The 17,910-nt window shown below is 36.1% G+C and overlaps 1 protein-coding gene and 1 pseudogene across 1 annotated transcript; both read right to left on the bottom strand.

Moving 5' to 3' along the window:
* Positions 1-4,536: 4,536 nt before the first annotated feature.
* On the bottom strand, positions 4,537-5,013 carry LOC148917579 (uncharacterized). Its single transcript, XM_089049823.1, has one exon. The coding sequence runs from the start codon at positions 5,011-5,013 to the stop codon at positions 4,537-4,539; it is 477 nt and encodes a 158-aa protein (XP_088905949.1).
* Positions 5,014-16,748: 11,735 nt separating this feature from the next.
* Positions 16,749-17,910, bottom strand: LOC148917578 (uncharacterized; annotated as a pseudogene).

Below are 17,910 nucleotides of genomic sequence, written 5' to 3'. Positions count from 1 at the left end.
AACAAAAAAACAAGAAGTAAATGCAATGCAACACAAAAACTAAACTATTTTAATCTAAAATTGTACCCTACGAGGCTTAGAAATCTTAAATTCTTCAATTATCTCTTCATTATCGATACTATTAGCAAACTCTCTTTCAATGTGGAGAATCATGCAATCAGCAAGGAATTCATCAGCTATGGTGCTTCGAAGTCTATTCTTAATAATTCTCATACATGAAAAAGCTCGTTCCGTTGTTGCTGTAGAAACAGGAAGAGTCAACACCAACTGAATCAATCTGTAAAGCAAATGGTAGTTTTCTGCCAAAGTTGTTTCCACCAATTGTTGACATAACTGAGGAAGAGTGGTGAGGTCCTTAAAGCAGGGAAGGCGATGCATATCATTTTGAAAATACCTCAACTCAATTTCCAAACCTTTTAAGTCACTTGGACTGAAATCAGCAGGATAGAATTTCTCAGCAAGTTTACATAGATGCCCAATATTGAATGATTTGAAGGAATTACGAGGATCCAATGCTGAGCTAAGAATAAGAAGTTCAACTGTTTGTTCTGGAAATCTGTCATTTAACTCCCTCAACATGCAATCTATCACATCATTAAATACATCAATGCGATAGTAATGTTCAACTGTAATAAAATCTTTTTGTTGACAAGAACGACGTGTGCCCATCATATAACGAGAACTCATATCAGGAACATCAATACCATGTTGTTCACAAAAGGATACCACACTCATGAATAAATCATCCCAGCCATGTGCCCTCATATCTTGGAACTGTTATTTTGTGTTTTCAACAAAGTTTAAAGCACTTACAATATCTTGAGTTTTTTTTCTGAAACACTTGACAGAGAAAGTTGGTCAATCCCATAATTTTATCCATAAAAAGCAATGCAAACACAAGAAAACTCAATTTCAAATTAAAATTAAAACTAAGATGCATAAATTTATTTTAGGAATAACCCAATAGAAGAAGATAATTAAAGAGAAGAGATTAAGAAGAATACTTGTTTTCTTGTATATGAGAAGAGAAGAGAAAAGGCTATCCAGTGTCCATGATTGCACAGCACAGCCAAGACTTGCGTTGAGAAGAAGCTCTCCCGACTCTGTCTGGAATTGCACCTGCACATGCCACTATTTGGCTGCTTAAGTTATATTCTTTCTTCTATTAAAGTTTGACTGGGCCATTCATAACATGGGCTGGCTGGTTATAATTTTTTTTCAGCTTTTTAAAGTTTGAGTGGGTTGTGCTGTGGGTTTTATATGGATTGGGTAGGCAAGAGTGTATACCAACACATGGAATGGATATCAATTACATAGCTTATATATAGGTTTTTTTTTAGTGAAATATTTTTGGGTAAGCGGTAGCCTACCCTGCCCTGGCTTAAGATTCTCCCCTGGGCCCACCGGTGTCCCAATTACCATAATCCCATATAGTATACATGACTTTTCAAACTCATCATTGATGATGAAGAGGAGGAGGTTGAAAATTACAGGACTTCAAAATTATGAAGGAAAATATCAATCTGGTGTTAGTTGGACTAGCTTAGATTTTGAATGTGCTCTCAAGTGGTCTTGAGTTCAATTTCTCATGATACTTGTGTGTGTGAATTTTCCCGTTATTTCCTAACTTTTGACAAAAAAAAAAAAATTGAAGAAAAATTATAATTTTATTATGTTATCAGGGATTTGCAATTGATATATTTTATAAAAATGGAGTGACGTGACATTTTTCGTATGAAATTCAATGAGATTTAAATACTTGTGTTCGTCCTATCAAGATATTGGTGGGAAAAGAAGACCAGCTCTTCATCAATGGACCATAGATGTGATCGCACCAGCCAATGTGGTCTGTTGTTGGTGCGTTTGGTGTGTAAGAGAAGAGACTATATGATAATAAATGTTATTTGGCCTTTAGAGGAGAGGTGATGCATGAGGTTTTAAAAAAACGCGTGTAAAATTACTTTGGTAAAAGTCAACTTTTTGATGTTTGACTGTCAAACCTGTCTTTGATGATAGAGAGGAGGGGGCGAAAACTACAACAACTTTAGAATTTGAGATTTAAATGCTATCAATCCTTGTATAATGCTCGTTCATCCTATCAATATAATATGGTGGTGAAAAAGGCCCTATCATCTTCATCCATTTTAGACCAACAATTAACAAAACGAAATTATATGAAATTAATTTGAAATCTTAAGGGATGTTCGTGTAATATCTGAAATTGGGACTACATGAACTAAATGAAAACTGATAAAATTACCGAGACCGAGTGTCATTTGGCCTTTAGAGGAGAGGTGAAGTCAGGAACGAGGCTGAATGTGGTTAAAAGAAAGACATGTAGCTGGTGAAGCATTGAGCTGAATTTTGATTGGTTTGGCTCAATATTATTGCGTTCAAGTCAACTTTGACAGATGTTAGAAATGTAGGAAGCATGCTGCTAAACAGAACTTGCAGACGAATCGATGCCATTTTTATTCATTTGATATTTTCTCAGAGTCTAGTAATGACCACCAAATGAACTTGAATTGGAGAAGTAGCTAGAAACCAAAAAAAGGACACAGTGATAAAGTATAATCTTTATAGAAAGCCTGGTTGCACATGAAATTGTACCTATTTGGAGAATCCAAAGTGGAGAGCCAACATCAAAGGGAGAGCCAACAACAAAAGGACCAATCCCTCTACTTGGACACCATTCTTGGTTTCAAGATTCGCTCCGAGGCTATGAACATCTCATCTCTCTTGAATATGTGTCTTAGAGAGTCTTTGGTGCATATTTTCATAAACCTATAAAGAATGGGACCTAAGAAGACTTGCATGAATCTCTAGCTATTTTATGCTTCCGCTTTTATTTTGATTACATATTATATATGCCATGCTAGATGATTTATTCCCTCATAGTTTGGTGTTGGAGATTTCAAGAAAACTCTACACCACCCATTCCCAAAATATTCCCTTCATGAATGGCTTTGTTAAGCTGGTGAGTCACCACTCATAGCTCATACGAGTCATATAATGTGCTACTGTTGTGCTCGAGGCTTAGCCTCGAAAGAGGAAATATATATATATATATTTATATTTAAAGAGTATAGCCGTGCTTTTTAGGTATATTCAAATATTTAAATAGCATAGCCTCGTGCCTATATTATTTAAATACATTTTAATATTTAAAAAGTATAGCCGTGCGACTATACTTTTTAAATACATTCGAACGTGCCCAAGGAAAAAATAATCAACTGGATCATGTATTTTCTGTAGAAAGCTTACTAGCTACTACCACTATTGTTGATTAACTTTGAATGTTACTATAATGTTAGATAAATTTGGGAACACTCATTTGCTTGAAGCCATTAAAAATGGGCAGGATCAAGTGACTTCTTTACTTGTTAAGGCAGGGGCATCACTTACTATTGATGATGCTGGTGATTTTCTCTGTATTACGGTATCAAGGAGGAATTTGTACCTCCTGAAAATGCTTTTAACCAATGACATTAACCTAAATATGAAAAATTATGATCAGCGATCACCACTTCATGTAGCTGCTTCAGAAGGCTTATATCCAATGGCAGAATTCCTTCTAGAAGCATGAGGAAGTGTTCTATCAAAGGACGGGTACAATCTGAGTGTTCATCTGGCTTGTCAGATATCTATTCTTTAAATTTCTTTAAACTCCTAAATCCAATAGGATCCAATGAAGTTATAGGGGCAATAGACGAGAAGATGAACAGTATTCTGATAATTCTGATTAGACTAAAGCAAAGGACTGCCTAATTAGAAAATAAATACTTCCAACATGCATGTTTAACCTTTCTAATTAGTCTACTTCCTGATTGCAGATGGGGGAAGCACTCCACTTTATGAAGCCCGTATCAGTGGAAATAAGAAACTAATCAAACTGCTTGAAGTTGCTAAAGCTTCGCAGTTGTTAGAGTTCTCTGATCAATATCATCAAGAAACTACCTAAGCATGTCTCTGATCAATGTGTATTATCAATAATACGTTTATCAATTAAATGATAAATGTTTATAGGAGATGGAACAAAAGTTCTGAGATGTTGATATATGTGTTGAGAAGTTTGTTAGAATCTTTAATTCCCCTTTCATTTTCTAACATGCGTACCTTGAAATGCATGGATTGAACTATTATTGTTTATCTGGCTTGACAATTCTCAGTGTCAATTATTCTCATTGGTCTTGTAATAATCAGGGACCCCAGTAATTCTTGGATCATGGAAGTAATGCATGATTGCATCAAGTAATCTAGATCGGAATAGTAAAACGAAAGAAGCATGACTTTTAGTCCCACTTAGCAAGGTTACACAAATTAATGCATGAGCAGCAGCTGCATGCAATATTATTGAAACCCAAATCACATCATAAGGAAAACTTAAGAAAATGCCATTCTCGCAGGGAACGCGATTGCATTTAGCATATGCAACAAGCTTTTTAAACCCATAAGTGACCCTGATAGGATGAGTGAAGTCTCGTGAGGGTTTCCAACGACGCTACCTACAAACATCAAATTAAATTAACAGGATGATCATCCTGGAAGTTTTTCGACAATGAAGGCGAGTTTTTGGGTGGGTTTTGCATTTTTTGCAGAGAGGGCATCCTCGAAGTCCGTTCCAGATCTTGGCTCTATAAGGTTTCCCATTTGCACGTGGATGAACTTGTAAACGCCATCCATGTACGGTATCGGGGGTACCAAAACCTCAGGCTTAAATAGTGTACATGACCACAGGGTTTTATTTGGCTGTTTCTCGTCAGCCTCGGCCACAATCCACGAACTGTCTTGGCTTGCCGCTCTCAAGTATTTGTCGTTGTAGGTGCATTTTATATGCACCAGACTGGGGTGGTTTACGTCCTTCTCCACTTTGAACCTTGCGTATTTGCTGTGACTATCCTCTCCGGAGCATTGGAGCAAATGTGGCAGCGTTGAGGTGGATTGGTCTTTGTAGACCAGGTATTTCTGTTTCTTGACTGATTTAAGAGCAATAAACTTTGGTAATTCTGCCATTTCTGATGATCTAACGCTCGCGCTTCAATATGATTGATTTTTTTTTTTTTTTTATGTATACAAATGTAAACTCACTTCTCTCTTTCTTTCTCTCTCATTGCTTATTGCTTTTCCTAGCTCCAACCTGCTGTGCTATTTATAATCAAGCAAACCCAAACCATGCGTGCAGCTTTCACTTAGTTTTCTTGCTGTACTGGCCCGCCATAACAGAGAAAATTGAAGCCACAAAAAGCGTGCTGACCGCATAGGGCCTCCAAAAATTCGGGCCTCCAATTTTTTTATTTTTGCAAGCATTATATTATATATAAATAATGTTGCATGACAATTTTACAATTATATATATACAATTATTACTATTATTATAAGATTGCTTTACAATTCTCCAAGCACGTTTTTGTTCCCAACAAGTAGTGAGTTTTTTTTATTTTGGTTGAATCCATGTTCTCCTTTTGACAAAAAAAAAAAAAAAAGAATCCATGTTCTCCTCTTTTGATTTTTTTTTTTTTTTTAAAAACGTTTTTCTCCTCATATCAACATCTTCATTTTATTTCCATTTTTGGCTGGCTTGGTGTGGTATATCTGACCATTTTTTCCCCATTTTTGTCTGACTTGCTTGACTTGCTGTTGTTTCTCTGGCCTTTTTTTTTTCTTTCCATTTTGCTTGACTTGGTGTGGTTTGGTATGACGTGTATTATGTTACTATTTTAGAAAACATCATAAGGAATTGAAAATAGATATAGAAGACAATTGAGTGGATGTGAGTATGTGAAAATAGATGTAATTCATGCCATCAATGATGATTTTGGTTTAAATTTTGAAATTTAAAAATTTTACGACAATTTTTTATTTTATTTTTAAACATATAGGACCTCATTAGTTTTCTTTGCACGGGCCTCCAAATCTAAAGGACAGGCTCTGTATATCATATTATCAACCTATTTATTGAATTACTAATTAATCATAATATAAAATGACCAAAAATGATATATTGAATTGTGAAACAAAAGTAATTTTAATAAGTACACCTTACTCAACATATTGAATCCTAATCAAATTTGAATTTTAGAGTTTGATTCCAAATAGATTTGAGATACAAATTCAAAGTTTTTGTCGGGTGTAAATTTTTTTTCTATCACTTCCATAATTCCTGACATCAATGAAGAAGAAGCTTTGAGAGGACAAAAGATTGAAGCTGCCGAACATAATCCCTTGCCAAAAAGCCATGGTTATTCATCAGACAGCGTGAAAGCAACTTAAATATTATTTCATTTTGATCAGCAAAGCTGCCCAAGCTTTTATGAACTTTTGGAGGGAATTGTGCAAAGTCCACCACCTTCTGCACCATGAGATTAGTTCTCCCCCGAGTTTTGTTCGTCTGCCTGTTAATAAGATATTTACATGCATACTTCACCTTATACATATCTAATTCACTGGCATGTGACTGTTTATATTTCCCATTACATCTGCAGCACACAGAAGAACCCTCAAGACAGATCATCATCTTTAGACCTTCTGGTTAGTACTCATGAATTTGGTTCAATGAGCAATCCCCGACGGTTTAGATTTGATGAAGGGAAAAGGAGTTGACAGAACATATTTGATGAAGACGACCAATTCATGTAAAATAGGGTGTGCTTAGTATTATGGTGTATCATGAGTATTTTTGGTAGTTAAGTAGGGTGTACTTAGTTAATTTTACATTTTGATATGAATATTAGGGTGTACTTATATCATAGAGTGTACTCAGTTAATTTTAGTATTCGCTTAACAACACCCCACCAAAAAAAAAAAACTAAAAAACTAAAGTGTGCTTCACATCTTCATATAAAACAAAGATAAGCTTAGTATTTTCTTCTTTGTTGTAATGTGAACTTGATTATGTAATTAATTAGGATTGAACAACAAAGTTGTTGAGATGTTTACATACTTTAATTACAAACGTATGATAGGTTTAGGAGAGTGGTACGTAGTTTCAATTGTTCCTTTCACATAGACACATCTTCATTATTTTACCAAGAAACCATTTCTCCTAACCAAAATCTATCGGTTTTACGTAGGTTTGACAGTTTCGGACGATTGTTTTTAATTTCGACCATCTACAAACAAATAAATCAAAGAAAAAAGAAGAAGAAGAGAATTAATTCATATATTTCAATTTCTTGTGTGAAGCTTTTAATTTCATTTCAAATTAATATCAATAAGATTAAGTTCGATTTCCTTGGGCATCATCATTGATCTGATGGCATCAGATAAGTCTTGGAATTACCGAATGTGATTGATTGATTGGAACATATTCTTAATACAAGAATAAAGCTTGAAAGATAGCTTCATCCACAACTGGAAAGAATAAAGTTCGATTTCCTTGAAAGAATATGCTTGAAAGATATCTTCATCTGTAGCTTGAAAGAATAAAGTTCGTTTTCCTTGAAAGAAAAAGCTTCGAAGATAGATTCATACACAGCTTGAAAGAATATAGCTTGAAAGATAGCTTCATCCACAGCTTGAAAGAATAAAGTTCGATTTCCTTGAGCATCATCACTGATCTGCTGTAGTGCATGATGAGATTCTTTCAAAAATAGCTTCATCCACAGCTTGAAAGGGAAGCCTTCTTGTCCTTCTTCCGAGTCTCCTTCAGCTCAATGAGTTGTTGTCGAGCGATGAGGTGTTGTATTAATAATTGACACAAATTAATATGCTAATCATGCAATTATAAATATCTGCAAGTGTACGAAATTTATTGGGGTATAGAGTTGTAAGTACGGGGTCAATCCCACGAGGAACTGTCAGCTTACACAAAGTTCTAATTTGAGCATGTGAAGAATACTTATTTAACACAACACAAAAGTAAGATACAAATTGGAAACTATGAATGAGTAAAGAAAAGTAAAGGAAATGAAACATAACAAGAAACCTAAAATAAACACAATCAGGAATGTCTATCACCCTTTTATCACCACCATATAACTACGGTATCACATGCTTATCACCTAATGGACAGTGGGTCGTTTTGAAGCAGATTGAGAATTCCCATGTTTTCAGCTTCGACCTCTGTTCAGTTTTTTACCTATAACTTTCCAACCATTTATCCTGAGTTTGTGTTCTTTATACGATTGGATTCAGTACAGAAAAATGAAGAACCTAGCACATAACAAATGTTAAAATGGATACAAAAATGAGCAGAATTCAGTGGAAATAAATACACAATGTTTCAAACAACTAACACCACTGCTACAAAAATGGAAAAAGATGACCATAAAACAACGACGGAATAAATAAATACCGTCATTGTGTTTAGAAAGACGATGGTAATAGAAAACCGTTATGAATAAGTAACTTAAACACCTCAAAAATCGAGATCCGCTTGGATATTTTTAAAACACGATGCCTCTAACTTACAAAGCGTCGTCTTATTAAACATGTTTTCTCCAGCCATAAACTCTTAACCCCAAAAACAACGATGGTAGGTATGAAGCTACTGACGTAGAAAGTAAAGATGATGTTTTACCAAAGCTACCACCGTGTTAACTGCCAGTCAATCATGACAAACTGTTCTTAATCAGCATCGTATAATTTTACTGGAATCCAAGTCTATAGTTTCGCAATCAGCGTTGTATTAATGTCATATACCACGACGGTTGTTGAGGCCCAAAAAATCCAAGGCTGGACCCAAATATATTTCTAGCCTAGTACAACACCTAACTTAGGAAGAAACCCAACTTGGATATGCAAGAGTTCGTCATATACACTTGCACACACGCCACGCCAAGCAAATAAGCAACACGCCATGCTACAAGCTTAAGTGGGCCAAAGCCACGCGAATGTCGGGGGCTTGCTGAGCGGGTTTTGGTATGGATGGTTACGAGCATTCACGAGGCCCATTGATGGGCCAAGAAGTAGAAGTTTTGGGCTGCTTGGGAGCACCAAAACTTGAGCCCATTTCTTGAGCCCAAACATATGGATAAGCATGAGAGAGGAGTGGCCCAATACCTTAGGAAAATATCCAACGGCTTGCAAACACTTGGAGAAATCCCACATCGGCCAAAATATCCAGTAGCTTGATCGAATAGGCTGTTTCCAGCAGCTTGAGCAAACTCATAGGCCGCTGGAAACAAAATACCAATAGCCCAGCCCAACATCGTGGAAAATATCTAGCATCTCTATTAAAACCAGATCGAAGCCAAACCATTAAAACCAAGCAAACCCATGTGCTGATCACCTTTTTGACTAGCATCCTTACCCATTCTTTCCTCTTCAAGCTTTGATGAGAAAACAAGAAGCAAAAGTGGGTGGTGCCCGACCCACATGGAGGAGTCCAGCTGCCTAAGGACCTTGCAACCCCAAAAAGCTGCATGTCTATGGGTTCAGGCTAGGGAAATTTCACCGAACAAGATTAAATGGAAGAAAGCGAAGAAAATGAGGAGGGAGGCTTGACAAAATTAAGGTTCCCAGCGCCTATAGAAGGAGCCACTTTCTACCGAGCAAAAACAACTGATCGAAGGCAAGCATCCCTTTTGGAACCCTTCAATTTCATGCTTTGTTCTTCCATCTTCTTCCTCTTTCTCCCAAAACCCACATCCCAGAGAGAGCAAGCATCACCTATCATCCATGGAACACTTTAATTTCGAGGCATATTCCTCCATCTCTTCCCATTTTCTCTTATGTCAAGCAACCCATGCTTCTATTTTCTTCCTTTCTTTCCGATAAACACATCCAGAGAGAGCAAGCTTCACCTTTCATTCTTGGAACCCTTCGATTTCAAGCCATGTTCTTCCATTGCTTCTCTTTTTCTCCTATGTCAAGCCATTATATAGTCTGACCAAGCTTTTGTCAGGCTGCCGGAAAATTGCTCAAACCACCCACTTCTCCTCTCTCTCTCTCTCTCTCTCTCTCTTCAACGAACCCCTTTAGAATCCTTTTCCCCTTGCCTTAAAAACTCTGTTTCTCATAGGAAATCGCATCTCTTTCTCTCTCTCATGCTAAACTCATGAATGCTCAACTCCCATGCCACAAGCCTCTCATGCCAAGCCAAGAATTTATCTGCAAGCGACTGTTGGTTTCATTGGTGAAGAAGACCAAGGTGTTTCTTAAGGCTCAACTACCCTTTCGAAACACTCTTGGGGTCTGATCCTCGAACTCAAACTCAAGGGGCAATTTCATACATTTGGCTCTTTACAGAACCCAGCTCATGAGCTGCCGAATGAAAAAGCCCCTATATAAATTGGCGACTCTGCTGGGGATCAAGCCGTTATCTTCACCAACGCCTCCGAAGAAGAAGACCATAAGCAATAAACTGGAGAAAATAAAAAGATAAGAACATCTCATTCTTTCTTTTCTTTTTTTCCTTTTGTTGGCTATCTACTTTGCAGAACAAGCATAATAAGGGTGACTGACATGTGCCTTTTGCTTGTGTCTTAGATCTCCATTCTCAAGCAAAACCAGATCTTGTACGAGGGTTGGGATGTTAGGCAAATCCATCATTCATGCCATTTAAGCGAACTACACATGCAAACTCCAAAATACTTGGGGGCTTCTCATGCTAAACCAAGCTATACCTTGGTTCCAAGAGCTGTGTGAACATTATTCACATCCTCATAGCAAGTCCAAGCTATATCATTCCAAACCAAGTTACATTTTTCCTACACCTGCCTTATTTCAAACATCCTTCCAGCACATGCCTTATTTCAAGCATTCTTCCAATATCTAGCCATCATGTTGCAAGCTATCACCTTCACTAAGGTTTTGTCCTCTAAATTCAAAGTGTTTGGAGGCTAGTGCTATAAACTCAAACACAATGGTGAATCCAAGCTCATTGCATCCGCAACACCAAGATTGGATCACCACCATCCATTGGCACGTCTGGCTACTGTCAAATGACATCCACCATGAAAAATGTCCCAAAAGCTATATTAAACCATGCTACCTTAGCCAAAACCAAACAACCAAACATCCAAGCATACAAGCCGAAGCCAAGCGTACATACCAAAACCAAGCATCCAAGCATACAAGCCAAAGCCAAGCCTACACGCCAATGCCAAGCATCAAGCCAAAATCAAGCGTACACGCCAATGCCAAGCCTCCAAGCATACAAGCCAAAATCAAGCATACACGCCAATGCCAAACATCAAGCCAAAATCAAGCATACACGCCAATGCCAAGCATCCAAGCCAAATACCAAGCATATACATGCCGACATCAAGCATACATGCCAATACCAAGCATCCAAGCCCACAAGACAAAGCCAAGCATACAAGCTAAAATCAAGTGTACACGCCAATGCCAAGCATCCAAGCCAAATACCAAGCATACATCCCAATATCAAGCATACATGCCAATACCAAGTCAATGCAACTCTTGCAAACCACAATCATGCAAAATCAAGCCTCTCTAGTCACTCAAGCAAATAAATCATGCAAGCTCAGTTATTTTGAGCTAATCCACCAAATTTTCTACTCTATCATGCCACAAAATAGGCCAACTCTTGGTAATTCTAGTAAGTGATCTCCAAAATTACAGTCTAGTAAATCTTCGCAGTGGTGTCATAAGAACTTTGTAAACTACCAAGCCATGGTGTGTATCAGTAATTAGCTGGTTTGATCAATTTAACAGATGCGGAATATGTTATTATTTGAAAGGTTTTTAAAATTTACAATGTGATTTTGTTTTAATATTTTGGCTATTTTCTTTTATTTATTATGGGATTTACAAATTGTTCAATTTTCAATTTTTATTTTTCTATTCATTGCCTTAATTTTGTGGTTTAATGTGTCTAGAGGTTACAAGTGTTGGATGTCTATAAAAGGCTACTCTTCGTTCACATTTGAACATACCACAATCATATTTCTCTATTATCATACTTTCATATATTCCCTACTTTCCATATTATTTTTGGGCAATGGTTCTGTGGCTTGGAGATTTCTATTCGAATGTGAAGGTGCTCATAGCAGTCCTTAAGCCTGTGTATTGGGATCGTATATTGGAGTCATGTAGACTGTCATTACCTGCACATAGGGAGGCTATAAAGGCTTTTGGACAACGTCTTTGACATACTTTCAATATACCATGCATGCTTTCATATACTTGACTTATTATTATTTTTTATTTGTTTCTTTATTTTTTCTTTACTGTTAAAGCTTTGTTTAATTTATTATTTATATCTAAACGTTCGAATAAAAAATTTATAGAAAAGGAAAAACACAATTTTAATAACAGAATAAAGTCAGAAAATAAAGAGCAAATCTCTTCAATGTTGAGAGAAGTTATGAGAGAGATGGAATAGAAGCTTAAGGGTTTCCATGGGTGTTTTGGCATCTGATAGGTTTTGGCGTCTGTTGGGCATTTCGAGGGTAGTGTTTTGGTTGTAATAGGAGAGAGAGAGAGAGAGAGAGAGAGAGAGAGAGAAGAAAGAAAGGGTATTTTGGCATTTAAAAAATTAAATATGGGTATTTTCAGCATTTTAAATGTTTCATTAAAGGGAGCCAAGTATTTCCCGTGTTTTTGTCTTGTAGCGCTTTTAAGAAGAAGCACCTCTCAAGTACTTTTTCCAAAACCACTTCAAGTGCTTTTGAATCTCACCCAAAGCGCTTTTGCAATTTTTGCCAACACACCATTTTTAAAAGACAAAAGCACTTTCACCCATTTAGAAGTGCTTTTCGCTGCTCCAAAAGCACTCCCGAACGAGCCCTTTCTTTTGAAGGGGAAAAAAGGACAAATTAAATTGCAAGCACATGTCAACGGGTGCAACCAAATAAAAAAAGGGTCTTGACTTGCAGACCGGTGGTCTCAAGTTCGAACCCCGGGGCACCCTATTAGTGAGTGTGAAAAATCCCTCCTCTTAGAGTTTGGGCTCGTTTGGGAGTGCTTCTTCTTGAAGCGCTTATGCTAGTAGCGCTTATGTCAGTAGCGCTTATGACATAAGCGCTTCTACAAAGAAGTAGTTTGTCATTTGGATGTCACATTTAAAAGTGTTTTTAGGGTTCGTTTGGGAGTGCTTTTGGATCAGCGAAAAGCGCTTCTAAATGGGTGAAAGTGCTTATGTATTTAAAAAATGGTGTTTGGAAAAAATTGCAAAAGTGTTTTAGGTGAGATCCAAAAGCACTTGGAGTGGTTTTGGAAGAAGCACTTGAGAGGTGCTTCTTCTTAAAAGCGCTGCAGGATAAAAACAAGGGAAGCACTTGGCTCTCTTTAATGAAACTTTTAAAATGCCAAAAATACCCATATTGAATTTTTAAAATGCCAAAATACCCTTCCTTTTTTCCCCCCTCTTTATTTTATATTTCCTATATTTATTATAATATTTTGAGATTCTTTTCATTTTTTAAAGTACTTTTAAAAGAACTTTTACTGTGTCAGCTAAACACTCAACAAAATATCAAAAGCGCTTTTATATAGTGTAAACTATCACTTGTATTTTAAAAAAATATTGCATGCGTAGTGGCATGCGCAGGTGTAACATCTAGGAAAATAAAAATAATAAAATAAATAAATAAATGATATTAAAAATAAATAAATTTATTTAACTTAATTATGAGTTATTTATAAATTATATATAAAAATAAAAATAAATAAAAAAGGCAACGTGTAAACCAAGCCTTTGTTCTTCCCTTCATTCTTCCTTCTTTCCCTCTTACGTTCTCTTCAAAAATCTGATTTTGGTATGAGTTGTTCATCTATTGGAGGTGAGCTACCTAGTCTAGGCTAAGGATATTAATTGCATAAGCTAAGATAAGATAAGAGACAAAAGAAATGAAATTTGGGTGAGGAAGAGAAGAATTGGAGGAAGGGAAGAAAAAAATTCTCTAAGGTGAGTCAATTTCAAAACATTTGGTTTTAACCTTGTGATTGTGTGATTTTAGTCTCTTAAAGAATAATTTGAGTCATATGAGTGTTAGGAAAAATTGAATTGGAAGAGGTTGAATTTCTAATTTCGGGTTGGGTGGATAGAGCAATTTTTCAAGTGTGGGTGTTGTTGATTTTGGTTTCATTTTGGATTTTTGATGAGTTCTATTATAGGTATGAAGTTTAGAAGAGTTTTTGGCACCCTTAGGAACAATCTAGGGATGTTAGAAAGGTTGGAAACAACTTCGAACCAAATCTAGAAATTTGCAGTCCACGAGCCTCACTTTGGCTCTCTTTTTCTCCCAATCCTTTGAGTTTTGGCGGAAGCCATTTGTTGGGTTTTAAAGTAGACTTGGCAAGGAACAAAACACAATTGGTTTCGTGGACTTCGGTTGAGTTTGGTTATGTCAAACACATGTGCAAAATTTGGAAAACAATCTGTTTTCTGCACAAAAGCCAGCAACGAGTCCAACTTTGGAGCTAGTTTTCTCCTTCGTTTTAGCTCCGTTTTAAGTGTGGTCTGTTGGGTTAGAAACTAGAGAGAATAAACTTCAAATCCACTGCAAATTTGACCGGTTTTGTTAACTTTAGGTTGGTCAAAATGTCTCACAAAATCTGACATTTAAACTGAAAAACAGGGGAAGCTGCAGGATTTTTTTTTTGGGAAGACGATGAACAAGTAACGAAACAAGCCATTCGCGGCTCCGGCGAGTGGCGGCGCGTGGCGGCTGTTCTAGAAGCCTCTGACGCCATATTCCTAGTCCAATTGACTCGATTTATCGATCCGAGTCCGATGGTATATGTTTTGAGTCAATCCGAGGTCGTGAACAGTGTCGGTTGTTGTGAGGCCCATGAGATCCAAATGGTAACTTTTGGATAACAGATGTAGTTGTCCTTGTTTCGGTGTTGATAGGGCATAGGACAAAGTTTGAGATTATTTTGGATGAGATTTGGCCACTTTGGACCCCGGGCTGGCCCTAAGGGCATTTTCGTCATTTTTACGCAAAATCTTTTAAATGCATAAAGTTGAGGTTGGACTTAGGTTAAATAAAGTGAAGATTGCTCAACAATAATTTGAATTTGAATTTGTTCAGGAATTGGATCAAAAGTGTAGATTTGACAACTTCGAGAATCTCCGAAGGGTAAATTTGGTACTTTAGCTAGCTAGACATGAGGTAGGGTTTCCTGATTTCCCGATGATTGGGCTAATGTCACTTTTAATCTTGATGCTTATATATAATACTATAAATATGAATTTTATTGTTGCTTTGCTTAGTGGATATTATTTGATGTTATGTGAATATTATTATTGATGTTTCTCCGTGGATATTATTTTTAATGTTGGATGAATATTATTATTCATGTGATTAAGCCTGATATATATTATTGTTATTATTTATATTATTATTCAACAGAGATAAATGATGTTTGCGCTGCATTACATATGCATCATAAATACAATGGTGTTAAGGATGTGTGTGTGTCGTTTGACGTATATCTAAGGGGTGGGAGAAGGCCTTAGATATATCTAAGTAAATAAAAATGTGGAATATATTCAGGTGATGGGAGTAGGGCTTGAATAAATAGAGGTGATAGGAGCAGGGCCTCTAATGAAAAGTGAAAGTTGATAAATTCGTAAACAAAAGAAAACTGCGTTAAGGGACGGATGGGCGCTAGTTCATATTTTAGGGTATTCTGAGCCACAGTGGTAAAACGCATGGTATGGGACATGCAGGCTTGTTGCCCTAAGGGATGAATTAGTGGAATTAGAAAGGAGTGAGTTCATGGCATCACTACATATGCAAATTTATTTATTTGGTCTGATTGCATAACTTATATATCTTGTGTTGTTTGATGCATGACACTTTGATTAACTGTGATAGTTGACCTTGAGGGGTTTGACGGTACTCTACTGGACATTAGAATGCTCATACCCTAATAGATTGTGCAGGATTAAAGGCGAAGTTTGAGGGAGCGGGTTTCAACCAAGCTACTAGGCTTTTGTTGTTGATTTGTGTAATTAACATTTGTAAGTAGTCAACGGTTTAATAAAGATCTTAGTATGTAATTAACTATGAGCTATTGCGACTCTGATTCTGTGTTGTTAGGTAAATTTGTATTTATTTGTGGCTCTTTTTCTCATCATATCATGGTTTTAGTATTTTATTCTTATCACCATGGTATGACTCACACCCTGATTCGAGAATATTTCTTATTTTTGAATCGTGTTGTGACAACAGGATTGTGAGCTCATGGGGTCTTAGGCCCAGTTTGGGATTTCTGCTGCTTTTTTTATATATAAAAAACTATTTATGCTGTGCTTTAAAAAGAATCAGTTGTAAAGTAAAGCAATTAAACGTTTGGTAAATTGTAATTTAAAAGTGTTGTGAGCATGAAAAGCAATGTCAAAGTGTTTGGTAAATTTTACTGTAAAAGTGTTGTAATTGTTTATAATGACTAAAACAGACATGATGCTAAAGTGTTTTTTTACTAATCTGTTTTATAAACCCTGAAAGTGTTGTTATACTTTTCTCCCTAAAAATTATATTAATCTTTGCTTAAAGAAAAATAAAAATTCAATTTTTCAACAAAATATATCATTTATTTTTTAGGACCAAATATAGCCTACTTTTGTTTAGGCTTAAATGACAATATACACAATCACTTTATACTCTACTAGAAAAACTTCGGGTATACACAAATTTGAACTCTCAAGGTCTGGGAATAGCAAAAATAATTAGGTATTGAATAAATCTTCCAACAAAGAAAAAGAGATCACCACGGTAGTAGGTTAATAAACCATCCTTCAAATTGAATAAGTAATAAATATTTTTTTGACAAATCCATCGTCCTAATAACGTTTAAATTGTAGCAATAAAAAATGGAAATAAAGAAATTGTCTATGAAGATGCGTGCATTTACCTTGTTGCAATCTTGTTCCTTAATGTTTCTACTTCTTGTACTCCAGGCCCTTGAGTAATATGATATTCTCCTTCTGCATCACCCTCCATCTCCAATGCATTTGGGTTGTCATTTACTTTGTCAAAATTAATATCACGCTCGGCATGCCTCCTTATGTTGTTGTGAAGTGCCATAGTTGCAATTACTATCTTCACTTGCTTATGGAATGGATAGCTAGGCATGTCTCATAAAATACTCCACTTTTTCTTCGATACACCAAAATTGCGTTCAATGACATAGTCCCCCTACAGAAATCTGGAACCTGTTGTTTGAGTACCCCTACGGAAATCTGGAAGATGATACCTTTCACCTTTACATGGTCCTAAATACCCGCTCATTTGTAGGTAACCCACATCCACATGATAATATTTTCCTATAACCAATAAGATATGTTTAATTGTAATATAATTTGAAAGTGAAAAAATTATAAGTTTAATGATATTCACATATTTGAAACATTACCATTTGGAGGTTTGAGAAAATTTAAAGCATTGTTTCATAACATTGATAAAAATACTCTTGTATCGTGTGCAGTGCCTTCCCAACCTGCACATGAAAATATGAATTGCATGTCAAAATTACATGCAGTCATTATGTTTTGAGTCAGTATTCCTTTCCTGCCAATATATGGTACTTGATCTTCAGGTAGTATTGATGCTTGAACATTTACGCATCTATAGCACAAATGCAATCTTGCAAACAATAAGATAAACATTTCAATAAATATTACTTTGTTCATAAAATAAACGATAAATTGTTGCATCTAATTTTTACCTTAAAATGGGGCATATATCTTGAATCTCTCAATATCTCTTTCGGGACTCCATTAAACTGAGGATCCAACGGTTTTATGACATCAACAGCCATAAGGCATACAAACATTCCCAACATCTCAATAGTGCACATTCTCCTAGAATCTCTCAACCCATAATTATTTTCCAAGTTAGTGCATAATTGCAAAAATACACTTTTATCCATTGTAAACATTCTATAACAACGTTTTTCATTCCCCTGTAACATTTCCATCACCCACTTATTTCCTGTTTGGAAAGAATCCATGCAAGGATTTTTAAGAATATACTTCTCATAATAATATTCCAT

The sequence above is a fragment of the Prunus mume genome, linkage group LG4 (assembly GCF_029339155.1).
Source record: "Prunus mume cultivar Tortuosa linkage group LG4, ASM2933915v1, whole genome shotgun sequence".
Taxonomy (NCBI): domain Eukaryota; kingdom Viridiplantae; phylum Streptophyta; class Magnoliopsida; order Rosales; family Rosaceae; genus Prunus; species Prunus mume.
The sequence above is the reverse complement of the archived record's forward strand: the minus strand, read 5'-3'. Positions and strand labels throughout refer to the sequence as shown.

Bases quoted from the DNA above. Each gene is read 5' to 3' on its own strand.
- LOC148917579 (XM_089049823.1), bottom strand. From the start codon at position 5,013: ATGGCAGAATTACCAAAGTTTATTGCTCTTAAATCAGTCAAGAAACAG.